The 26,789-nt window shown below is 42.7% G+C and overlaps 1 protein-coding gene across 5 annotated transcripts in view; it reads left to right on the top strand.

Annotated features, from left to right (window-relative positions):
- The window catches only part of foxp4 (forkhead box P4), a 465,538-nt gene that overhangs the window by 418,989 nt on the left and 19,760 nt on the right, over positions 1-26,789 (top strand). For all 5 annotated transcript variants that reach the window (XM_072278682.1, XM_072278678.1, XM_072278679.1 and 2 more), the window contains exons 9-13: positions 71-158; positions 2,554-2,637; positions 12,038-12,239; positions 15,675-15,751; positions 16,535-16,636. In XM_072278682.1, coding sequence (XP_072134783.1) covers positions 71-158; positions 2,554-2,637; positions 12,038-12,239; positions 15,675-15,751; positions 16,535-16,636 — 553 coding nt within the window. The remainder of the gene's footprint in view (positions 1-70; positions 159-2,553; positions 2,638-12,037; positions 12,240-15,674; positions 15,752-16,534; positions 16,637-26,789) is intronic.

Consider the following 26,789-nt stretch of genomic DNA (forward strand, 5'->3'; position numbering starts at 1 on the left):
AACTGCTGGTGCCACCAGAGTGATACTTCAATACTTGCTATCTCAAACTGTGAACTCTTTTCTGCCGTAGGCACCTCAACAATGAGCACGCTCTCGACGATCGCAGTACAGCCCAGTGTCGAGTACAGATGCAGGTTGTCCAGCAACTTGAAATTCAGGTTGGTATCTTTCTACCACCATGTTGGAAGGTTTAGAGCTTTCTTTCCTATCTTGCAGGGTGAGTGAGTGACCAGATTTTCTCTCACTGCTGGTATTTGACTACTTGGAAATGAAATGAGATAGCCGTTGCCCTGAATAAAAATACAAACTGCAGCTACTCCACTTCATCCTGGTCCAACCATTAACCCTTTTCTCTAAAAAGACTAAAACTGGAGTGACCTGCCTATAGGGAGTGGGAGGTGGGAAATTAGACAACTAAAGAGGACTACTTGATACATTATGTTTGTATTAGTGCCAACTTTTCAGCTAAATTTTGTTTCTCTGTAAGGTTTTCAGATCAGTTGATGGTGTAAAATCCTTCAAATGAGGCAGAGTGTCAAATGCAGGCTTATTAAATTGTGCTGCAGTAGAATAATAAGAGAAAGAAATGGCCAATGCCTGAATATTTTAAAGGCATCCGTTAGTCTCATGAGACCATGGATTTGTGCCTTGGAAAGTTTCCAGGGCACAGGCCTGGGCAAAGTTGTATGGAAGACCAGCAGTTGCCCATGCTGCAAGTCTCCCCTCTCCACACCGCCGATGTTGTCCAAGGGAAGGGCATTAGGACCCATACAGCTTGGCACCGGTGTCGTCACAGAGCAATGTGTGGTTAAGTGCCTTGCTCAAGGACACACACGCTGCCTCAGCCAAGGCTTGAACTAGCGACCTTCAGATCACTAGACCGAAGCCTTAACCACTTGGCCACGCGCCAACACAATCCTAGATTCAGAAGTTCACAATAAAGTTAGGAGAGAGGCAGGCTACCAGAAGGAGTCAAGATGTTTGCAGGGTGACCTGTCGACCTTTGGAATCCGGAGGCTGATTGGAAGAAGCGTTCAGAATGCTGCCTTGATTGTTGGGGTTGGCCTACAGGTGAACCAAGGCCAGTACCAGGCCAACTGGAAGGATTTGTGGTGACTTTTGTCAGAGGAAGAAAGATTCATTGCAGCACAGTGAGTGCCTAGATGTTTTCTTCCTGTGGGCTAGTTTGTTATTCATGCATCAATCTCAGCAGCTATCAAAGAGCCAAGATCGAGCTCTATAAATTCTGACGGTGCCATACCTTTATGTTTTCTCCTGTAAATATTACTTCAGATTCCTTCTAAGATATGCTACAAACACAAGAGATTCTGCAGATATTGGAAATCCAGAGCAAAACACACAGAATGCTGGAGTAACTCAGCAGGTCAGTTAGCATCTCTGGAGAGGAATAGATAGTCAATGTTTTGGGCAGAGGTCCTTCATTAGGACTGGACAGGAAGGGGGTTGAAGCCAGAATAAGAAAGTAGGGGGAGAGGAAGGAGTACAAACTGGCAGGTGATAGGTGAAACCAGGTGAGGGGGAAGGCAGGTGGGTGGAGCAGGTAAGATGAAGTTTAAAAAAATTGGTCTCTCAATAGATCCCTATATAACAAAGCTTTTAATTACCTGTAACATAAAACATTAAGTCCTTCCAAATGTCAGTTTTACTTTGTGACCCAGCCAGTAGAAAAAATGTTTAACCTCTCAAATACTTTTTATGTTTCAAGAACCTCATATGGGCCACCCTTTAACGTTTACCCTCGCAGTGCTGAATAGCTCCAGGGTTACAAACCTGTCTTTGAAATTGCCATCACAATGTTTGTACAAATTTATTGAATCATCACGATAACTTTCCTATCATTCTGATATTCTGTGTTCATCAAACCACATCATTTCTTTTATATATCTTCCTCTGCCTAGACCTTAGATTTTTGAATCCTGCAATTGACCTCTCCCTGCTCAGAAAAGGTGAAGCAAATTTAGTGGGGAAGTGTGAGGGACATGGTAATAAAAGCAAATAGCTTTCTGTCAGCATTCTGTTAAATGGACTGAAGGGAACAAAGTGCAATGCTCAGGGAACTGAGGGCTTAAACTCTTCAGAAAATGCTAGGTAGGCTGAAATTCACTTGACAAAAGTAAGCTGAGGGAAGATTTGAAATGTAGGGGGTTTAAAATGAACAACACAAAAAATGCTGCAGGATCTCAGCAGGTCAGGCAGCATCCATGGAGAGAAATGGACAGTTGGTTTTCAGGATCGGGACTACTCATCTGGACTGGAGGCTGCCTGATCTTCTGAGCTCCTCCTGCATTTTGTGTATTGCTCCAGGTTGCAGCATCTGCAGTCTCTTTTGGGTTTTTAAACGATCTTGGAGAGAGCCTGCTAAGTCAGAATGTGAAGATAATGCAGTGACAGGTATCCCTCAGCATGATGCTTACCCATGCGTCCATCCGTGAACTAACATTTGTTTCAAGACATCTTGTGGATTACTGGAATGTTGCTATGACATAACAATCTTCTTTTCTTCACATGAGTCAAATTTCCTGTTTCCCACAGCTGTCTAAGGAGACGGAACGTCTTCAGGCCATGATGGCTCACCTGCACATGAGACCATCTGACCCAAAGCCTTTTGCCCAGCCTGTGAGTATTTCAACTTGAACCACATGGAAATAACTTTTACATAAAGAGAGAGTTACATTTCTGTGGCGTACATTTCATAATGTGGAAACATAGCGACATGTTTTCCAGTCAGCAAGGTACTTCTGATCTGTAGTCACAGAGTCATACAGCCCAGAAACGGGCTCTTTGCACCAATAGTCGATGCCAACCACAGCATCCTTCCTGCTAGTCCCAGTTGCCTGCATTTGATATGTAACCCTCCAACCTCTTCCCCTTATCTGTTCAAATCCCTCTTAAATGTTGCACTTGTCCTCCCCTCCAGCAGCTACTCACTACCCTCTGTGTAAAGAAGTTACTTCTCGGGGTCTCCTTTATGTCTCTCCCTCTTACATTGTACCTGTGCCCTCTAGTTTTGGAATCCCTAATCCAAAGTCTATGTCCGTCCATCTTATTCATACCCTCTGGCGATTTTATAAACTTCTATCTGATCAACTCTCATTCTCCTATGTTCTAAGGGATAAAGATCTAGTGAGGGCAACTTGTTCTTCTAACGTAGGCCCTCTGGTGCAGGTAGCATCTTTGTAAATCTCTTCTGCACCCTCTCCAGCTTGAAGAGCTCTTTTTAAAATGTGGGAAACAGGCTGCGGAGTTCATAAACAGAAATGAGACAGTGATGAGATAATCTGCTGTGTAGTTTAGGGAGAATGCCGCAGCCCTTCTCTGAAATAGGACCTCTGGACTTTTTCTTGTCCATCTCGGTGAATTAATGGGGCCTTTGTTCAACATCTTATCTGAAAAACAACACCTCTGGCAGTGTAGGATTAGTCTAGTGTTCTGATTGCCAGAGTGTGGTTTAAAATCACAATCTGACTTAGAGTTAACCTTACTGCTTACAGAGACAAGGCACATTGGAATTGTGCAATGTGAATCAGATCTGTGTGACTGTTTTTTGCTGACTCATTGTTCCTTTAGTCTGTCTTACGATACGTGGTATGTCCAAGTCATTAATCTTTGATCCAGCAACAACAAAGTGAACAATCAAAAATGAATCATTGTTGGTTTATTTGCAACACACATCTATCTTTTGTCCAAAGTAAATGATCCAGGAATCAATACACTACAAACTGAAACTTGGTGCTATCCTTAATGAGCAGTCTAATGCTTTTCATGGGAATTGGTCGTTTTGGATGCAAATTGCTGATAAAGCAAGCAATTCTTACCCATCAGCTTTCAGTGAACAATGAGAAAAATGGTTTTCATTATCAAATCAATAAATGATTGATAAACCAATTGGTACTTTCTATCACATCTCTCTGTACTATTCCCTTAAAACCACCCTCTATAATTATAGCATCCATACTGTTGAACCAATAAAATGAATGAAAATACAGATGCAAAAATGCTGGAAGAACTAGCCAGTTCAGCAGCATCTGTGAAAGAGGAACCAGATGAAGTTTCTACTCAGTGACCCTTCCTCAAATCTTCCGTCTAACGACTGTTTTCCTGGACTTCTGTTTGACGCTGCTCTCTCAGCCTTGAAATGCCTCCCTCCAATCTGTCCTCAGTCAGTCTGTTTGAATTTCAGTCTCACTTTTTTCCACTCATTCTCCCTCCTCCTATTCCCATTTACTTTTCCCCTTCCTTCCTGCCTATTCTCTCTGTTCCCTCTGGAGTCTAGAAGAATGAGAAAAGATCTTATGGAAACATAAAACTTGCGGTGCTTTATGTGATAGGCTCAGGAAGACCCTTCTGCTAGCTGGTGTCCATAACCAGGGGTCGGAATCTCAGATCAGGGTTGAATTGACAGGGAAGTTCTTCATCCAATGAACCATGGTAATCTTCCACTGAAGTGGGCTTTGGAGGGCCAGTCACTGAGGATATTCAGGATAGAGAGTGATTTTTGGATGTGAAAGTGACATTGAAGAGTTCAGCCATACAACACAATGTCCACACCTACCATGAAGTACCTGTCCACGCTTAAAGATTAGCCATAAGACATGAGGATTCAAAAGCCTATTCGAGCTCATGTCTTCCACCCACTCGCCTCTCTGTCAATCCGCCCAGTTACTTCACATTCTTTTTCTGACCACCTGCCTTTCCTCCATCCTTTCTGCTTCCTCCTTGATTTCTCTCTTCAAATTACAACCTCTGTCATCTGCTTTCTCTCTGCCTTCCCCGGTTTCCACATTCCATTCTTATCTCTCTCTCTCTCTCTCCCTCTCTCTGTTTCATTACCTTGCCTGCTGACTTCAGAAACGTTTCTCTTTCCGTGAGCAATGAAATGTAGACTGATGCTACAATGGTACCCCGCCACCCAATAAGTTAAAGGAAATCAAAATGTAGAATATAATTCATAGAACACTTTTCAAAACCACAGTGTCCAAAACACTTTGCAGCATTGCCACTATTGTTAACAGAGACTAACCTTACGCCATATGTTCCCTATGCTGTAATAATCAAAGCTCAATTTTATTCATGAATTAGGAATTTGTGGTGTGTTGGTCAATGCACAGCATGTGACAAAAAACCACAAGATTTTACATTATGAAGAATAGTTATATATAAAAAATAGTTAGAAGTTAAAATATGGATATAGAATAAAATGTGTGTAAATAGATAAATACCAGCATGTTATCCCAATGTAAACAGCATGATGTGAAGTGGTTTGAAGTGTTTACAGTGCAGTGCATTGTAAGGGGGTGCAGGGGTAATAGATAGAGAGGGTGGGTTGGGGGGGCTAATTAGAATGATCAATCTGATGAACTGGTGGGGGAAGAAACTTTAAAGGTGACATGAAGATTATGTGTTAATAGTCTCATAGCACTTTCCAGAAGAGAGCTTTTGAAAAGGCACTTTACAGGGTGGGTATGATAAGATGCCTGTTTCAATAATGATTCAGGGATAAATTTTGACCAAGACCAAGTCTGCGGTTTCTCCGGTAATGCTACCCCTTAGGTAGATATTGCGAATTACTTGAATTGTTTGAACTTTTATTTCCAAATTTTTCAGATTATGACACTCAATAATGATTTCACCCTCTGATATTACTCCTCCCTTCACTAACTTACAGTCAAAAGTTCTTTAAGCTTTTCAGTGGAAGCCTGCATGTTACTCAGTGCCCCTGTTGGGAGTTTATTGATACAGACATTGGTTGAGAAAAGGGTCAACTTTGCAATAGTTTTTGTGGCTGAGCAGCTCCAACTCTGTGTTACAAAAATATCAGTCAGAACCAGAATCAGGTTTATTAGCATTGGCATATGTCGTGAAGTCGATTGTTCTGCAGCAGGAATATATAAAAATTAATGTAAATTACGCTAAGGATATATTTGAAAAGTGCAAAAAAGAGCAGAATAGTGAGATAGTGTTCACGAGCTCATGGTCTGTTCAGAATTCTGATGCTGGGGGGGAAGAAGCTGCTCCTAAAATGCTGAGTGTGCATCCTCTGGCTTCTGTACTTCGCCATTGACGGTAGTACTGCGAGGAGGGAATGTCCTGGCTGTTGTGGGTCCTTCACGATGGATGCCAACTTCTCGAGGCATCACCCTTTGAAAATGCCTTTGATGGTGGGGGGGCTAGTGCCTGTGATGCAGCTGGCTGAGCCTAATGCAGATGTTCCATGTCTTGCATTTGCAGCTGAGGCAATTACATTGCTAATTAAACAAGTTCAGGGGTTAAAATAAAAAATTAGAGTTTTTGATTTTTTGTTAGAAGTTGATTTAATTCATTCATGTCCTTTAGGGAAGGAAATCTTCTGTAATTACCTAGCCTACGTGAGTTGTCAGACCTAGGTAGGCAGAGCAGTTGATTAATTGAAATTATTCAGCAAGCCAGCTCGTTCCAGGGTACTGGGGTATGGGGGTTAGATTTGGACCACGATATTGACATCATAGAAAATGTACCTCATGGAGGAGGAAAGTCAGTTCATCTTAACTATACTGGTCAAAGAAGGGTTATCCAAACAAATTCTACCTTGCAGTACCAGGTCTTTAAGGTCCCGCAGATCACTATTCTTCAACTACTTATCTAAGTACCTTTCAGCTATTATGAAGGTCCTTGCTTCTACCATCTTTTATGTAATAAGTTCCAAAACCCATGGGTGCAAGAGATTTGTCTCAGTTCCCCTTTAATCCTTTGGTGATGACTTTAAATCAATGCCTCCTGGCTCATACTCCTCTATTAAGGAAAATTTGTTCTTCCTATTTACGTAGGTTTTCTGCAGTTTCATACATCTCAATAAATTCTCCCATCAGCCATCAGTATTCCAAAGAAAACAATCTAACAGAGCAGTCTTTCCTCTTAGCTACAGTTTTCCCTTTGTGGAAGCATCCTTTTAAGTCTTTTCTGTGCCTTGGCAATTGCAAACACAACCTTATTGTAACTTAGAGCTGTATGCACTACTCATCTGTGGTCTGCCATGTGGGACCTTGTCAATAGCCTTGCTAAAATATATGTAAACTCCATCAAATACACTGCTCTCATTTGACACTCCTAAGTTCTTCTTCAAAGAAGTAAACATGTCACTCAGATCTGACCTTCCAAAACAAATCCATTCAGACTGTCCTTGATTAATCTGTGCCTTTCGAAGTGAAGAATTGAAGCATTGTAGTCAGTCTCTTTTGCTTCTTTGAACAGCCTGGGATATATTTCATCTGATCCCAGCAAACCTATCTGTTTTCTCTCGCTAGCTCTCTTTTGCACTCCTAATCCCATCCAATATTTCAAACTTGCTTACCTTCACTACGACATTAACATGATTTCTCTATTTTGTGAAGATATTCATTAAATATTCCTTCCTAACTTAACCCACATCGATTCTTTTCACACACAAGTAACATTTTTAGTCCCTTTTTGATCCAAAATGCTCATAACCACTGTGTTTTTTATTATATGTTAATAATTTAAGATATTTAGCAATCATTATTTTCCCTATATTCTTATGAAACATCTTTGGATTTTCTCTGACCTAACTTGACACATTTTTTTTGCATGCCAATTCAGTGCTTTCTTAAAATTCTGTCCAGCACTTTCTATACTCTTCCAGACATTCTGCTCTTAATTAATCCATCAGTATTAAACTCCCTGCATCTGAAAGCTGCTTCCTTCTTTTTACTTTCTCTTTCCCTCTATACACCCTGACATCCAGGTGTTCTAGATTTGGCAGCCCTGCCATCTTTGTTTATGGGAACGAGTTTTCACCCTGAACTCTTCATCTCTTCTTTATCACTTATATTGCTCCGTGCTCTTCCAGTAGGTGGATCCAATCCACACATGCAAATTAGTTCTTAATTTTGAAAAGCTCTGCTCTCCACAAGTTAGAGTCTTTGTTTTATTCCAATCTTTCATGCTTTTCAACAACAATAGGAAATCTGTCAGAATTTTCACCACAAATATTAAATTGCTCTTTAGCTCTTTAATAAATAATCCTTTCACCCAAACGAGAAAATCTGCTGATGCTGGAAATCCAAGCCTGATAAAGGGTCTCTGCCCAAAATGTCGACTGTTTACTCTTTTCCATATGTGCTACCTGGCCTGCTGAGTTCCTCCACTATTTTGTGTGTGTTGCAACCCTTTCACCCAGTCAGCTTCCTTACTTCGAACTAAATCCAGAATGGCATTCCTTTTTTTGGGCCAGCTGTATCCAGATTGTAAGAGTCATACATTCATGCAGCGCAGAATAGCCTCTTTGACCCACTATATTCTCACTGTATTCTCACTGTATCCCAAGTACTTATCTATACAGATCCTGTTTGCCAGCAATATTTTTCTGAATGCAATTTAGTGATTTTGTACACTCTATCACTTCTTGTACTTGTTGTTTCCCCCATTAATTTTAGGTTATTAAGGGTAGTTAGGTTATTAAAACTGTTAATTATGTTGTCAATATATGGATACTTACCAGCATATTGTGAAAGAGGAAACTGAAATAGCATAACTTGGTAACAATCACTGTGAGGGTGCTCAGGTGATTGAGGGCATGTTTGATGCCTCTAACCCAGGGTGAGTCGCTGCCATAGATTGTCTCCAGCTCCCAGACCTGGTCATAGGAAGCACTTCCTGAACTCTGGCTGACACCTAGTGGTAAAATGGTGGGACTGCAGTGCCATTTATATCTCAATCCTTTGTTTATGTTGATGTGAGCGGGTAGTGTTGGCATCTATCGCTAAAGCGTAGTTGCCCTTGAGAACATATTGGCTCTTCTTGAACAGTGACAATCTGTGTGGCTAAAACATCATCTCAATGTTGTCAAGTAACAATTTTCAAGATTCTGAGGAAAAGGATTGGCCATGCATTTGCAAGACAGAGTACTATTTGGCTTGGAGGGAATCATTTTGTATTACCATGCACCCACTGTCTTTCAAAGTGGTAGACCTCATAGGTCTGAGTGGTAATGTTGGGGAAACCTTTCCATGTTCCTTTTCATAAAATCTCCACTTTGGATCCCTGAATCCTTTATTCTCAATATCCTGTCTAACTTCCCAATGGACACATTGTGTGGTGAGGTCAAACACATCACTGAAGAAAAAGTCATTGCCTTTCAGTACTCTTCTGCGCAGAGTACCAACGTAGCTATCCTAAATTCACAGATCTATCTCACTGAAGGTGTGATGCTGGAAGCTAATCAGGATTTCCTGTCAGCAATGTTGCATCTAACAAGTGTTCGTATTAGCTGCAATCTATAAGCATCATTATTCTAAGTGTACAAGTTGAGGTGAGAGGAAAGCACATAAAATAGATTATAAGAGCGTCTGCTGGTATATTAAGTTCAAGTTTAATTGTCGCCCAACAAGAATATGGCCAAACAAAACAACATTCCTCTGGGAACAAGAAACAAACCACAGTCACATAGCACAAGGAACATATACAATGTCATTACGATAGCAGAAAAGCATGCAGTTACAAAAAAAGTTGCATAGCCCAATGTTGATAGAGCATGTGATGTTGTCAAGGAGGCACGTTTGTGCAATGACTAGCACACAGCAGTCCTCATCACGCACCAGTGCAGCTGCAGACAATGCAATCCAGCTTGTCCTTGCACTGAGTGAACACGAGAGGGCAGCACAACTTGCTCTCTTCCATACCATCTCTGGCACCTGCTCCTCTGGGCGGCTGCAACAGGTGACCCCGTGGCATGAGTGCCTGGTCAGCACAACAACCAAGGCCAGGCAGCTTCCCTGCCATCAGTGAACTAGACTTGCAGTACTCCACATAACACTGTCCAACAGGGCCTTGCGATCCACAGGAAGAGCATCCAAGACAATTACTTGACCGGTTTGTTGGACCGTGCACCGCCTCTGACACAGTGTAGCAGGCGGCAACACCGTACACAGCAAGTCCAGCTCCACCACTATCAAGCAACTCTCTAGTGCGGTAGAACTGCAATACTTGATGTTCCTAACATCCAGCAGTGTCCTGCAATCATAAGAAACACATATAGGATGAAGAATTACACCTTTGTTTGGACCCAGAGAGGCTGCTGCAATTGAGTATGCGGCCATTTTGCAGGGAGCTTCAAAATGAAAAGAGTAACTGAAGTAAGCATTGGTACTATGAAGGATGAAACTGGAGAATTAACAATGGATTGCAGGGACCCTTACGTTATTTTGTTTTGGTCTTCATTGTGAGGACACTGAAAACATCCCAATGGCAATAGATAATTGGGGGCTATTATTTCAGGATGCAGCAAGCAGGCTGGATAAAGGGGAACCAGTCAATGTTCTATATTTGTGTTTTCGGAAAGCATTCAATAAGATGCCATATAGAATATACTGCATATGATGAAGAATAGCCTCAGCAACAGGCGATCAATATACAGATCAAGAAAGCTAGCAAACAAAGAAGTACCATCTCGTATATTCTTGTAAGAGGAGTACTTCACCATTAAATAAGAAAGGAAATAACTGAACAAACAGCATGCCTAATGACATATTACATTGCCAACTTACTGCTGATCTGCAGAGCCTTGTGTTCTGGGATGGTTACTTTGGAAGGACATATGCTTTCTCTCTCCTTCTCTTCCTTCTATTCTGTCTTTCTTGTTTTTCCTTTTCTAGACTTTCTTCCAAATTAAATGCAGTATCTAACAGTGCAGTATCTAAAATTCCATACAGCCTTTTTCCTTTCGCTATGCCTATAATACTTATTTTCACCCCCACTCTCCCAACTTCCCTAAGTTTTTCTTATATGAGAAGCTCTATTTGGATATAAACTGTTGTAATGAATTTACGTAACACTGGGACATAACACAAATGCTTCTTTGTGTAGTACTTATTAAATAGACCTGGAAGATTCACAAAGATGACATCAAAGAAGTGTTATATCTTTAAGAAGCATTGAATGGGCTTCCTCTCTCTTCATTGGTAAAGTGAATCCTGATGAGTAATCATCATGGTAATAAAAGCTTTAATCTCCTCTGAAAAATCAAACTTGAGGGGTTGTACAAGGTCAATGGCAGGATGCCTAGGAGAAACAGAGGGAGCTTGGGGTCCATACATAACTCAATGTTGTCACCAAGGTGGACAGGGGCGGTTAAGAAGGCCTATGATGTGTGGCCTTCATTGGTATAGGGATAGCGGGATAGCGTTGAGGAGCTGTGAAGTAATGTTGCAGCTCTAATAAATTCTGGTTAGGCCACACTTAAAGTACTGTGTTCAGTTCTGGTCACCTCATTATAGGAAGGATGTAGAAGCTTTAGAGAGGGCGCCGAGGAGATTTACAGACTGGATAAGAGTCATGTCTTATGAGGAAAGGTTAAGTAAGGGAGGGTTTTTTTCGGAGCAAAGGAAGATGAGAAGCAACTTGATGGACGTGTATAAGATTATGAAAGGTATACATAGAGAAGACAGCCAACACCTTTGTCCCAGAGTGTCAGAGGACATCTATTAAGGTAAGAGGAGGAAAGCTTAGTGGAGGTTTCAGAGGTAGGATTTAACAGAGAGTGGTGGCTCTGCCGGGGGTGGTACTCGAGCTGATACAAATACACTTATGAGAGTCTTAGATAAGGAAATGGAGGGCTCATACTGTGCAGGAGGGAAGGATTATAAGGGTCATATGGGCTGGTACAACCATAGGTTATAGTGCTATACTGTTCTGTGTTCTATATACATACTGTATCTTCCTTCAACAGATTCAAGTTAGCTCTCCAGTAACAGTTTTTGCAGAATCTGTATAGGATGCTGTGCTTTCTGTGGTTGTACCTGGTCTCCTCATGTGGGATCTTAGCAGAATGTTCTCAAGTGATATATCTGTTATTTGGACCTACATGGAAAACTACTTTTCCCACCTTTTAGTGATGGTAGGTCTCTAGCCTCTAGGAGGAGATAAAGTCCAAAGCCATTGTCAGATACACTTATTTTCCATGTTTTTTTGTTGTTTCTCTCCTTCGCATGTTACACTTGTCCTGTGAACCACCTTTCGCCGTTAGCTGAATCTGGTCTCAAATGTCACACTTTCCAAGAGTACGTCAGACATTTTCCCGGAAAGTTTACCTCACACGCCAACCTCAGCTGCCACGCCAATCACCCCCATAAGGCAAGGGCCCTCGGTAATCAGCTCACCAAGTTTACACAATATGGGAGCCATTAGACGGCGGCATTCTGATAAGTACTGCATGCCGATATCTTCAGGTAAGAGGCTTTCATACTTCACTTTCGTGTTATGAAAACAGAAAATACTGGAAATAGTCAACGGGTCATGAAGCATTTGTGGAAAAAAAAAGGAACAGGGTTAATGTTTTTGGAGTCTGATACCTGAACAGGGTATTTAGTTGCAATTGAAGAGACTAATTGACTCGTCATGCTGATCAGTTACACCAGCACCCTATTCTTCCCCATGACACTTCAGATCTCCATCTTTCTCAACATCGAATGTAACTGAATGTCCCAAACCTGAAATGTACAAGATAAAGTTTTGTAAGTGTATTATCCAAGTATATATATATATGTCATCATATACAAACTTGAGGTTTGTTTTCTTGCGGGCATACTCAGTAAATCCAATAACCATAATAAAATCAATGAAAGACAACCAGAGTGCAAAAGACAGCAAACAGTGCAAATATAAAAGAAAAAAGAAATAATAATAATTAAATAAGCAATCAATATCAGGAACAAAAGATGAAGAGTCTTTGAAAGTAAGGCCATAGGCTTTGGGAATAGTTCAGTGATGGGGCGAGTGAAGTTGAGTGAAGTTATCCCCTCTGGTTCAAAGCCTGATGGCTGAGGGGTAATAACTCCTCACATTTCTCACACTTTTTCTGGTAAACGATCACTGCAATCAATAGCCCGTAACATTCCCTTTCGAAGTTGAGCTTTTGAACCACCAGTACGACCTGGCATTTTAGCGGTGTGAACTGAAATCTCGATGATGCAGGATGGTTGCAGCATGACGTGTACAGGCTGAATCGAGGCGCCGGGACCTGGGCCCGAGAGTGGGAAACGAGACAATATTTGGCTGCTGGAGCGGACTTGGAGGCAATTCGAAGTCGCAGATCCAAGGGGAGCAGGGCCCAGTCCCAAGAGTGAAAATCATGCCAATGTTTGACAGATTTGAGCAGGGGCTAGATTAGAATGGTTGGGCTCAGGCTGAAACAAGGCAGCGGGCCCAGGCCCAAGTGGCGGGGCCTGAACCCAAGAGCAAGGAACGACTCGCTGTTTGGCTGAATTAAGCACTGGGCCAGATTGAAAAGATCAGGGTGGCAGGGCCAGAGGCAAAGAAGAGCTACTGTTCAGCTCACTGCAAGGTTTACTCATCTCTGCGCTGAACTGGGGCTGTGGCCTGCATCTGACGGGCTCCTGGATTGGTTGTGACCGACTTTGTAGCTGTGAGCGCACTTTCATGAACTTCAGTTCTGAGCGTTATTTGACTTCTTTCATCGTTTGCCTGATTTTGTTTCTGCACATTGGGTGTTTGATGGTCTTTTTAAATGGGTTTATTTGCTTCGTGGCTGCCTGTAAGGAGACACATCTCAAGGTTGTATGTAGGAGACATACATTGATAATAAATGTACTTTGAACTTTGAACTGTTCCTGAACCTGGCGGTGTGAGTCCTGGGGCTTCTTTACCTTCTTCCTGATGGCAGCAACAAGAAGAGAGTATGACTGGGTGGTGGGGGTCCCTGACAATAGATACTGCTTTCCTGCAACAACGCTCGATGTAGATGTTGGACCATAGGCCCATATTCAGTTACTATTTGAGGAAGAAGTTCTGAGTCCAGCCCTTTCCAAATATAGGAAATGAGTTAGCAGCCAGCAGTCCTAATCTCAATACTATCCATTGGGTCCAGTAGTAGCAAAGTTCAACCATGCAAAGATGATGCCTTCACTCCCCTCTTCCTCACTTATGAAAGATTAGCTTGCAGGGTGAAGAACTAGGCTAGTTCCAGGAGAAAGAATCCCATGCCTGAGCTCATGAATACAGCATGCTGCACTTAGGACCAAAATATTCCTGAATTATTGACGGGTATACGTTTAATTGTTTGTTTTTAAAGATGATGTTTCATTGCTGTTAAGTGTTATTGAAGCTGACACACATTCCGGGATAAAAATGACACACGGACTTTCTCACCAACTCCAAACCTGATTCTCACAAAAGCAGGGGCCACATTGGGAAGACAATGTGGCCGAGAAACCAATCATGCCATTAAAAAGTTCACTAGGGGTTTCACCCATATGTTCAGAAGTCTATGGCTTTGGCTACTGCTGGATGTGCAGAACGTTACGTTTTGTTTTGTGCTGTGCCTTGGGCGCTAGGCGGAAGCTGGCACTTGGAGTTTTCGGGAAAGGCTGGTGATCAAAAAGACCAGAACCCAAGGATTGAAGAAGTCCCTAGAAATAATGTCTGTACCCAAAGAGCAGAACTCAGATCTGGAGCATGGAGAGTGGTGGCTGGGTGGTGCACACAGAGCAGAGCCTTGCAGGAGATATGAACTGTGGTGTAGAGAGTGTATTGTTCATGCACAGACACCACACTAGCTGGGTGGAAATCAGGGTCAGAGTCAAGAGGTACAGGCCTAAATGAGGGGTGCAGGGTGCAATTATAGAGCATACATTGAGAGGAAAGGCCATTGAAAACTGGAATCTCTCTGTGAGTGGCCGAAGCAGCAGGCTATGAAAACATGACTGTACTGAACATGACCAATGATGGAGATTAACAGGGTTCTTTTGTGATGAAGACAAAAGGGACACGGAATTGTTAAAGGTATTTTATGTGTGGATTGCTGTTGACCCAGTATTTTGCGGGTTAGCCTGTTAAACTAACTAGATCTAAAAAAAAGGCTCTTGTGCTTTCCCGGTGTTTATGATGAATACACCCTTCTCAGGATTCCAGCCAGGTAGAGGTATCGATTATAATTAATGTTTCGATTGGTTAGTCCTCTTCCAACAAGGGAGAAGAGTAGAAACCTGATTGGATGAGGACTGACCAATCAGGAGGGACAGACCACAGGGTTATAAATACCACCAGACCCAACATGCCCAAGCATCATCCCTGAAGAAGAAGGCAGAGTTTGTCATCAAAACGTCGGTTATAATCAATATTCGTACCTGGCTGGAAGCCCGAGAAGAGTTTATTCATAAGTGGACCTAAACTTTCTTTCAGTTGTGTTATTTATCAGGTGGAGGTTTTGGGGGAGGAATTTATCCAAGTGATAAAAGTGTCAGTAATGGCCATTGATTGTTGGGTCATACCTTTGAACTCTCACTGCTCCCACATGAGATGCAATGAGTGGAAGATACAGTCAGTATACACATACGCATTTACCATCAGTGACTGAAATCAAACTTCTCCTATATCATGTGCAATAATAAAAAGCAGGTGTGGGATGTTCCCATCAAAAACTGCCCTGGGTGTCAAATCTGCTTTCTGGCTGAAGAGAAATTTGGAAAGGAACAGCAAACTCATCCTTTCTGTTCAATAAAGCCTACACTCCGCCATCTTGTCTCGTTCCACCTCCAGGGACAGTAGGGATCAGCTTGCAAGGGAATCCAGATGTTGTAACCCTCAAGTAGATGGAGATAGACGTTTACAATTGACGCATGTGCATAATTTCTGTTGTTTTCCAGAGCTTGCCCAGAATCATGAGTTTTACAAGAACGCTGATGTTCGGCCACCCTTTACATATGCGTCCCTCATCAGACAGGTAACTGAGCACCTCCTTGCCCTGAAGCTGAGCAGTGACTTTAGGTCTGAATGACTTGCAGCTCCTGAAGGAATTGTGAATGATTAACTCAAAGTCTGTCTATTAGTGGACTACCATGCCCAGCACCATCATATCCTGACAATTCACCTTGCCCTGTCCCGATCTGAGTCATTCCTTATCCCCCCTCCCCCCCCAACTTCATCCTGGATATAGAGTTATAGAGCACTACAACACTGAAACAGGCCACTCGGCCTACCTAGTCCCTGCCGTACTGTTACTCTGCTGAGTCCCATCATCCCCCACACCTGGACCATAGTATATGGAGGAATTCAAGGTGGGGGCTTATATGGGAGGCAGGGTTTGAGGGTCAGCACAACATTGTGGGCCGAAGGGCCTGTACTGTGCTGTACTATTCTATGTTCTATGTTCTATAGCCCTCCACAAAGCTCCCATCCATTCCCTAAACATCTTTTTCTTAAATATTAAAATTGAACCCACATCCACCACTTCCGGCCGACAGCTCGTTCCACAGTCTCACCACCATCTGAGTGAAGAAGCTCCCCCTAATGTTCCCCTTAAACATTTCACATTTCACTCTTCACCTATGTCCTCTAGTTCTAGTCTCACCCAACCTTAGTGGAAAATGACTATCTATACCCCTCTTAATTTTGTATACCTCTATCAAATCTTCCCTTCCACCTTTCCCATTCCGCTTCTTTCCACTGTTCACCCTATTCCACCCCTTCAATCTCTTTTGTTAATGCCGGCTTTTATTTCCTGCAGGCAATCTTGGAAGCTCCAGACAGACAGTTGACACTCAATGAAATTTATAACTGGTTTACAAGAATGTTTGCATACTTCCGGAGAAACACGGCCACGTGGAAGGTGAGTGTTACAAAAGGCACGGTCCCTTATATGTTCAAAATTAAGCAGTAGTCTCTGTTACCTAAGAATACCTGGAAGTCAGAAATAAAATGGTTTGATTCAAGACTAATCAGTGAGCAAGCAGTAACATTATGAAGGAAGATGGTGGAAGCAGTTAATGTTCATTCAGGCAAATCTAAATTAAAGAGTAAGTGATATTTTGGAAAATATTTATTTCATTATTTTGAGATGCAGCTTGGTAACAGTTCCTTCTGGACCAAAGAGCCTGCGCTGCCCTGTTACATCTACGTGATCAATTAACTTATTCTCTCGTATATCTTGGGAATGTGGGTGGAAACCGGAGCACCTGGAGGAAACCCTCACTGTCATGGAGAGAACACACAAACTCCTCACAGACCGCAACAGAACTAAACTCGGACCACTGAGGGTTGAACCCAGCAGCATCTATAGAGGGGAATAAACAGTCGATGTTTTGAGTCGAGACACTTCATCAGTGTTATTTTTGGCTCTGAGGGAGGGGCATCTTTCACAATGCCATACTTCCTTACGTGCAGCTGCAAATTATGCAGTCATTCACCTGTTTTTTTTTGCAAATGCCACTATAAAGCTAAAGTGGGAATGTGGCAGGAACTCACAACATTGCTTGGCATTATGAGTAATGCAAGTCAGATACTGAGATGCATTAAAAGATCAGGACTATGCTGAGGTACTAAGGTAATCTTGCAGTTTCATTAATCACTTGCATGACCACACTTAAAGTACAGTATAACAGTACAGAATTATAGCTAATGAGACAGTCAAAATGACTGGAGGAACAAATAGCTTGGAATAGATTGGTGATGCTGTAGATTGGGTCCATGATCATGAAAAATAGGCATGAAGGTGATAGTATTGTTGTCTTAGAGATTCTAAAGGAAGTAGATAATGTTAGCTCTGTCAGCCTTGTTCTAAACAGCATGGCCATGGCCATGGTAATACCCTGCTCTTCAAAGGAATTAAGTTCAAACCAAGCTAGTATTAAAGTGTGCAGATAATCAAACCATTCTGCAGGAATTCTTGAGGAGGTGGTCTAAGAATTTAGCGTTGTCTTATTCAAATACAAATTGGATAGATTTCTCGCAGATTAGAATATTCTAAATCTGAATTATTTCCAAGTTATCTCACAGTTGGACCTATCAAGAACCTTTGGAGAAAAGAATCTCTCATGTACTGCTGACCACTGCAAACCCAGCCCATAAAAACTTTTGCTACCAACTAAGCCACAGTTCCTGACAGTGCTAGTTCTGATAAGGGTGGGGAAACAGAGAGAAGGAGGGATGAGGGATGGAGGGGATGAGGAAGGAAGACAAGGATTGGGTTGGCGAGGGCGGCAGATAAGGAGGTTACAAAAGAAGAATCTGGAGTAGAGGAGAACTGGAATTGAAGTTGGTTTGTTGGATTTGGGTTGCTAATATCACATATACCGAGATGCAGTGAAAGGCTTGCCTTGCATATTGTTCATACAGACCAGATAATCAGGGAGCACACTCAGGTAGCACAAGGTAAAGCAATAACAATTCAGAATGAAGTGTAACAGCTACAGAGAAAAATGTAGAGCAGGTAGACAGTAACGTGCAATGTCATAACGAGATAGAATGTGAGGTCAAGGGTCCTACTTATCATTTGAAGGAACTATTTAATAGTCTGAGAAAGTGGGATGGAAACAGCCCTTGAGCCTTGTGCTACATCTTTTTAGACTTTTGTATCTTCAGCTCATTTGGAGACGGGAGAAGAGAGAATGTCCAGATTGATAGGGTCTTTGATTATGTTGGCTGATTTACAGAGACTGTGCGAAGTATAGACAGAGTCCATAGAAGGGAGGTTGGTTTCCAAGATGTGCTGATGTGTGACTATCACCCTCTACAGTTTCCTGTGGTCGTGGGCTGACCAGTAGCCATACTAAGCCATTATGCATCCAGGCAGGATGACTTCTGTGTGGTAGCAATGAAAATTGGTAAGGGTTGATGGGGACGTGTCAGATTTCTTTCGCTTCCTGAGGAAATAGAGGTGGTGGTGAGCTTTCTTGGTCATGATGTGCAGGTGGGTGAACCAAAACAGGCGATCGTTGATGTTCATCCCTAGGAAGCTGAAGCTTTCAACCGTCTCAACCTCAACACCACTGATACAGACAGGAGGATGTGCGTCACTCTCCCCTTTCTGAGGTCAAGTAACAAGCAGGAAGGAGGGAAAGAATGAGAACAGTGGAGAAGCAACAACAAGTACTGGTCCTTTAGTTTTGAAATACAATGTTGTCTGCCCTAATGGAAGGTGGATTTGACTAAGGACGCGGGCAACGGAATACAATCCTCACTGGTCCAGAGGAATCCATCATCAGAGCCGTCTCCATCATGGGTTCTCGCCACCCCAGCATCCAGGACACCTTCAAAAGACGATGCCTCAAAAAGGCGGCATCCATCATTAAGGACCCCTATCACTCGGGACATGCCCACTTCTCATTGCTACCATCAAGGAGGAGATACAGGAGCCTGAAGACACACACTTAATGTTTCAGGAACAGCTTCTTCCCCTCCGCCATCAGATTTCTGAATGGACAATGAGCCCATGAATACTACCTCAGTAATTTCCCTTCTCTTGTTGCACTACTTATATATTTTATTTTTTACAGTATATATGCTTTTTTATTGTAATTTATAGTTTTTATCACTATGCATTTGCAATGTACTCCTGCCGCAAAACAACAAATTTCACAACATATACCAATGATATTAAACCAGATTCTGAACCCTTGTCCTGGGACTGCTCAAAATGGAGATGGTATTTTTGATGGGCATTGAAATCCTCAGGGCTTTATTTCTGGTAACACATCTAAATTTGGTGCACGCAGGGTCTGAGCACACCACCCTCCACTCCACCACACACCAAGCACCTCCCTCACTATCTCAAGGCACAATCTGCCAGCTCTACATGGCCTCATCAGGCCTTTCAGAACCCAAAGGACTGGAATAAAAGCAAGTCGCCCTCAATCCTGAGGGACGACTAAAAACGGGAGAAGCAGCACTCCAATGGCAGATCCCCTTGTCATCAATAATATAATCGAGAAGATGTACAGGAGTGATTCCACTAGATTTTACTGCACGATCAACCATCATAGTGCAGGGACTCATCAATACTAGAAAGGATAGGAGAGAGGAACATGATGGATGAACCAAGATTAAACATAACACTATGGGACCATAAGATATTGAATACAAATTAGATTATTCAGCCCATTGAGTCTACTTGACCATTCAATTATGTCTGATTTATTTTTCTCCCAGCCCCATCCTCTTGTCTTCTCCCTGTAACCTTTGACACCCTAGCTAATCAGGTACCTATCAAACTCTGCTTAAGTGTACCCAATAATTCAGCCCTCTGTTACTATGAATTCCACAAATTCACCACCTTTAGCCTAAAGAAATTCCTCCTCATCTCTGTTCTAAAGGGATGTCTTTCTATGCCAGATTTGGGAACAGCTTCTTTCCAACTGTAATAAGACTGCTGAACCGATCCTGACCCGGATCTGGGTCGTACCTCCAAATATCTGGACCTGCCTCGCGGTTTTTTTGCACGACTTTACTTTCCGTTTTCTATTTTCTATTTATGATGTATAATTTAAATTTTTAATACTTACTATTGATTTGTACTCCAGGGAGCAGGAAGCGCAGAATCAAATATCGCTGTGATGATTGTACGTCCTAGTATCAATTGTTTGGCGACAATAAAGTATTCTCAGGGCGTGCCTTCTGGTCCTAGACTTGCCAACTACTGGAAACATCCTCTCCATCTCCTCTCTATCCGGGCCTTTCAATATTTAATAGGTTTCAATAAGATCCCCTTGATATTCTTCTAAACTCCTGTGATTACAGACTCAGAGTCATCAAACACTCCACATATGTTAACCTTTTCATTCCTGCGATCATTTTCATAAACCTTCCTCGACCCTCTCCAATGTCAGCACATGCCTTCTTAGATATGGCCCCAAAACTTCTCACAATACTCCAAGTGCAGTCTGACCAATGCCTTATGAAGCCTTCTCATTACATTATTGCTCTTATATCCTAGTCCTCTAGAACTAGACCGGTGGGTGAAGTCACACAGATCTGAATTTCAAAGACCATCATTCAACAAGAGATAGCAATAAAAGACTTTTTTCCCCCCAGAAGCTAAGAGGAAGTACGACAGGTGATTGATAAGTTTGTGGCCTAAGGTAGAAGGAGCCAATTTTAGAAAACCTAGCATATTTATTTTTCAACATAGTCCCCTCCTACATGTTCACACTTGGTCCAGTGGTCGTGGAGCATACGGATCCCTTCTTTGTAGAAGTGGTCCACAGCAGAGGTGATTGATAAGTTCGTGGCCTAAGGTAGAAGGAGATGAGTTATTAACTTCAAACTTTCTGCATTATCACTCAAAGAGTTGAACTGCACGTGCATGTAATGAGAGCGTCTTGGACCTCCAGGTGATCCACAGCAGGGGTGATTGATAAGTTTGTGGCCTTGGCTAGAAGGCGATGAGTTATACAGCTCTTATTACATACACACGCAGTTTAACTCTTTGAGTGAAAATGCAGAAAGTTTGAAGTTAATAACTCATCTCCTTCTACCTTAGGCCACAAACTTTTCAATCACCCCTGCTGTGGACCGCTTTCTGGAGGTCCAAGACACTGACTTCTACAAAGAAGGGATCCATATGCTCCACAACCGCTGCACTAAGTGTGTAAATGTAGGAAAAATAAATGTACTAGGTTTTCCAAAATTGACCCCGTCTACCTTAGGCCACAAACTTATCAATCACCCTTCATAGTTTAAAAACAAATTATTATTTTTGCAGTCCACAAATATGACCTTTGTATTCAAGTCAAGTCAAGTCAAGTCACTTTTTATTGTCATTTCAACCATAACTGCTGGTACAGTACACAGTAAAAACGAGACGACGTTTTTCAGGACCATGGTGCTACATGAACAATACAAAAACTACACTGAACTACATAAAACAACACAAAACAACACAAGACTACAGACCTGCCCTGGACTGCATAAAGTACACAAAACAGTGCAGGCATTACAATAAATAATAAGCAATACAATATGCACAGTAGAGGGCAGTAGGTTGGTGTCGGTCCAGGCTCTGGGTATTGAGGAGTCTGATGGCCTGGGGGAAGAAACTGTTACATAGTCTGGTCGTGAGAGCCTGAATACTTTGGTGCCCTTTTGTCAGATGGCAGGAGGGAGAAGAGTTTGTCTGAGGGGTGCGTGGGATCCTTCATAATTCTGTTTGCTTTACGGATGCAACATGTGGTGTAAATGTCTGTAATGGCGGGAAGAGAGACCCCAATGATCTTCTCAGCTGACCTCACTATCCGCTGCAAGGTCTTGCGATCCGAGGTGGTGCAATTTCCGAACCAGACAGTGATGTAGCTGCTCAGGATGCTCTCAATATAACCTCTGTAGAATGTGGTGAGAATGGGGGGTGAGAGATGGACTTTTCTCAGCCTTCGCAGAAAGTAGAGACGTTGCTGGGCTTTCTTTGTTATGGAGCTGGTGTTGAGGGACCAGGTGAGATTCTCCGCCAGGTGAACACCAAGAAATCTGGTGCTCTTAATGATCTCTACGGAGGAGTCGTCGATGTTCAGTGGAGAGTGGTCGCTCTGTGTCCCCCTGAACTCAGCAACCATCTCTTTTGTTTTGTTGACATTCAGAGACAGGTTGTTGGCTCTGCACCAGTCCATTAGCTGCTGCACTTCCTCTCTGTATGCTGACTCATCGTTCTTGCTAGTGAGCCCCACCACGGGCGTGTCATCGGCGAACTTGATGATGTGGTTTGAGCTGTGTGTTGCAGCACAGTCGTGGGTCAGCAGAGTGAACAACAGTGGACTGAGTACACAGCCCTGGGGGGGCCCCTGTGCTCAGTGTGATGCACATACTGTATGAGGATTGTTAATGAATATTTGGTTTTAGACCACATCAGCATTCTGTACTATTATCGGAGTGTATGTGTGAGAAACAGAATGTCTGCATCTGTATACCTTACCTGAGTGAGGCAGAATTGAGCTCAGTGATGATTTTGAGCATAGACGCCTTCCATTCCATACTCAATGATCAGATCCCTAGGGCTGTCACACAATATAGAAGAGGTATCAAATGTCTGTTGACCTAAGACCCTCGGTCAAAGGCTGAAGTTACAAAGTAGGTTGAAGAGTATGTTCTTTTTTAAAAAACTGTATTTGTTTTATTTTAAAGCAAGAGAAAAAAATGAAAGGCGTAGTGTGCAGTTATTAAATCAAAAAGAGGAAGAAAATTTTCTAGCTGTGCGTAGATTTGCAATTGCTTTATAATGTGGCACTGTGACTATCAGGCCAAGTTAATTTAAACTTATCCCTGTGTGATTAAACAGCCTTGAGAGATTTGGTGTGGCTGCTTCAATCAGAGGTTCGTGTGTGTCAGTCACGCCAGCACATAAACAAATGTTTTAATGTGATTATTAGCAAGTCATTGAGCATCCTATTTATCTCGCTTCTGCACTGGGAATTTTTTTTTGTCTGCCTTCAACACAGGAGGCAGTGACATTTGAAACAAGCTGAGTAGCTTCAGAGACAGAAACCAAGGGCTTTATCTTTGAAATAGCTAAATAGAGCATCATTGGAACTTCATTAAAAATTCACACTTACAACTACAGAGCCACAATCAGACTAACCCAGTCCCAGGAAATCTCATTCATTTATGGGGAAAAGACGTGCTTCAGAGCAGGCAAGTGGAGCAAGATGGAAGGCAGAAATGTGGGGATGATCAGTCACGAAAGAAACACTAAAACAATGCAGACTTCACCAAAACCTACCCAAAACTGTCATCTTCCAAACGGTCAGTTTACTGATCTACTCTCTGGAAGAATAGCATTATCTTAAGTCCTGAAGTAGGTCTCAGCCCAAGTCGTCAACTCTCTATTCCCTTCCATTGATGCTGCTTGACCTGCTGAGTCCCTCCAGTGTTTTGTGTGTGTTGCTCATTACAATTTGTGATTTAAACCATAACCCGTGTGTTAATCTGGCACAGTGGAGCCAGTAAATAAGTGCTGACGCAGAATGCTTCCTGAAGGCACTGACCTCTAGCAACAGTAACCCAGCGAAAGGAACTGTATCTCAAAGAACTTGTGCCTGAGGGAGAGTCATCACATCCAGGAATAGTTCAGGAGACAGAGGCTGGCGCAGCATGGTAACAGAGCGGTTAGCTCCAATGTTTTATGTAACACCAGCTCCAAGGTCAGGCTTTGACTCCCACTTCTGTTTTTAACAAGTTTGCACATTCTCCCTGTGACCGCATGGGTTTGCTCCGGGAATTCCAGTTTCCTCCCATGTTCCAAAAGCATACAGTTAGGGTTAGTGAGTTGTGACTATGCCATGTTGGCGTTGGAAGCGTGGCGACACTTGCGGACTGCCCAGCACACTCTTCATGCCAACAATGCACTTCACTGTATGCTTGAACTACATGGGACAAATAAAGCTAATCTTTAATGTTTAAAAATGGTAGCCAGGTTAGAATGATTATGTTCAGGAGCTGTACCCTAGGGAGAGTCAACACCTCAGGAACTGTACCCTAGGGAGAGTCAGCACCTCAGGAACTGTACCCCAGGGAGAGTCATTATCTTCTGGAACTGTACCCCAGGGAGAGTCATAATCTTCAGGAACTGCAGCAGGGAGACTCAACACCTCAGGAACTGTACCCCAGGGAGTCTTTATATTCAGGAACTGTACCCCAGGGAGACTCATTATCTTTTGGAACTGTACCCCAGGCAGAGTCATTATCTTCAGGACTGTACCCCAGGGAGAGTCATTATCCTCAGGAACTGTATCCCAGGGAGAGTCATAATCTTCAGTAACTACATCCCAGGGAGACTCAACACCTCAGGAACTGTACCCCAGGGGGAGTCAATATCCTCAGGAACTGTACCCCAGGGAGAGTCATTATCCTCAGGAACTGTACCCCAGGGAGAGTCATTATCTTCAGGAACAGTACCCCAGGGAGAGTCATTATCTTCAGGAACTGTATCCCAGGGAGAGTCATTATCTTCAGGAACTCTACCCTAGGGAGAGTCAGCACCTCAGGAACTGTGCTTTGGAGAGAATCAGTACCTTCAAGACCTGACACCTGGGATAGTTTTGTCCCCTTGGCGGAATTTTATAGTAGTGCAGACATTTCATAGTTACTAATACCGATGGTAGATTTTTAATTCCAGTCTAAAATTATTTACCTGAATTTGCACTCCCAAACTGGTATGAAACAATGAAAAACTCGTTAATAGCAAAGGCCCCAGATAATAGCACAATAAGTAAGCTAGATTATCGCTGGGAAAACTACAGGATCAGAAGGTCACTCTCGTAGAGGTCTCATTGGGAGAAGCAGAAGCTGAAATGACCAATGGGAAAGGTTGAACAGGTCAGCATTTTATTCCCCGGAGTGTAGGACGATGAGGGGAGATTTGAGGTACAGTATATAAAATTAGAGCTATATAAAATTATATATAGAGCTATATAGATAGGCTAAATGCGAGCAGACTTTTTCCATCGAGGCTGAGTGAAAATAGAACTAGAGGTCATTGGTTAAGGGTGAAAGGGGAATTGTTTAAAGAGAACATGACGGGGACCTTCTTCACTCAAAGGGTGGTGAGAGTGAGCAATGAGTTGCCAGTAAAAGTGGTGGATGTGGGATCGATTTCAAAATTTAAGCGATAATTAGATGTACATGGATGGGAGGGATATGGAGGGCTATGCTCCAGGTGCAGTTTGATGGGAGTAAGCTGAATAATAATTTGGCATGGATAGATGGCCCAAAGGATCTGCTTCTGTGCTGAGGCGATCTATGACTCTTTGACTGTAACTATAGGGTAGATGCTGGAAATTTGAAATGTGGAAAATCTAATGTGCATATGTGGAACAATGTTGAATCCGGAGAGGTGCAAAAGTGCCCAGTAAGAAGGTGAGGCACGACCCATCAAATTTCTATTTGCTAGTAGAGGAAGCTGAAGACAGAGACAATGGGAGTGAGACTGAATTAAGACGACAAGTGACAACAGCTTTCAGATACCTCTCTGGATCAAATACAGGTATTCTGCAAGACATTAGTGAGGCCAGACTTGGAGTATTGTGTGGGGTTTTGATCACCCTGTCATAGGAAGGACATCATTCAGCCAGAAAGAGTGCAAAGAACAACAACCAGTCTGGTGGAGGAACTCAGTGGGCCGAGCAGCACGTGTGGGAGGAAAGGAATTGTGGATGTTTCATTCGAAACCCTGCACCAGGATTGCCTCTAAGAATGCAAATATTTGTGAGAATGTTGCCAGGACTTGAGGGCTTGAGTAATGGGGAAAGGTTGGGCAGGCTCGGTGTTTAATTCTTGGAATACAGGAGACTGATGGGTGACCATCATCATTATGTGCCGTTTCATATGATATAGGTGATCATGGTCTCATGACCATGATTGTTCTTGGCAAACTTTTCTTGAGAAGTGGTTTGCCATTGCCATCTTCTGGCCAGGTGACCCCAGCTGTTATCAATACTCTTCAGAGACTGTATGCCTGGCATCAGTGGTCACATAACCAGGATTTGTGATATGCACCAGTTGTTCATATGACCATTGACCACCTGCTCCCATGGCTTCATGTGACGGGGGTTGGGGGGGGGCGCTAAGTAAGTGCTACATCTTGCCCAAGGATGTCCTGCAGGGTAGCAGAGGGAAGAAGCTCCTTACACCTCCATCGGTGGAGATGTGTCCCCTTAGAGAGGATGGGTGACCTTATAGAGGTGTACAAAATCATAAAGTCCTTCCATAAGGGAATGCACACAAACTTCACCCCAAGGAAAAGGAACCAAAAACTAAAGAGGGCAAAGGTCTAAGGTGAGAAGGAAAGGATTTAAAAGGATCCTGAGCAGCAACTTCTTCACACAGACAAGTGGTGCATGTATGGAATGAGCTGCCAGAGAATGTAACAGAGATAGGGACAACAACAGCACATAAACTTCATTTGGATAGCTATATGGATAGGAAAGGTTTAGAGCAGGTATTCCCAATCTAGGATTCACAGATCCCTTGTTAATGGTAGGGGTAGATGGCATAAAAAAGGA

This window comes from Mobula birostris, chromosome 14, assembly GCF_030028105.1.
Source record: "Mobula birostris isolate sMobBir1 chromosome 14, sMobBir1.hap1, whole genome shotgun sequence".
Lineage (NCBI taxonomy): Eukaryota > Metazoa > Chordata > Chondrichthyes > Myliobatiformes > Myliobatidae > Mobula > Mobula birostris.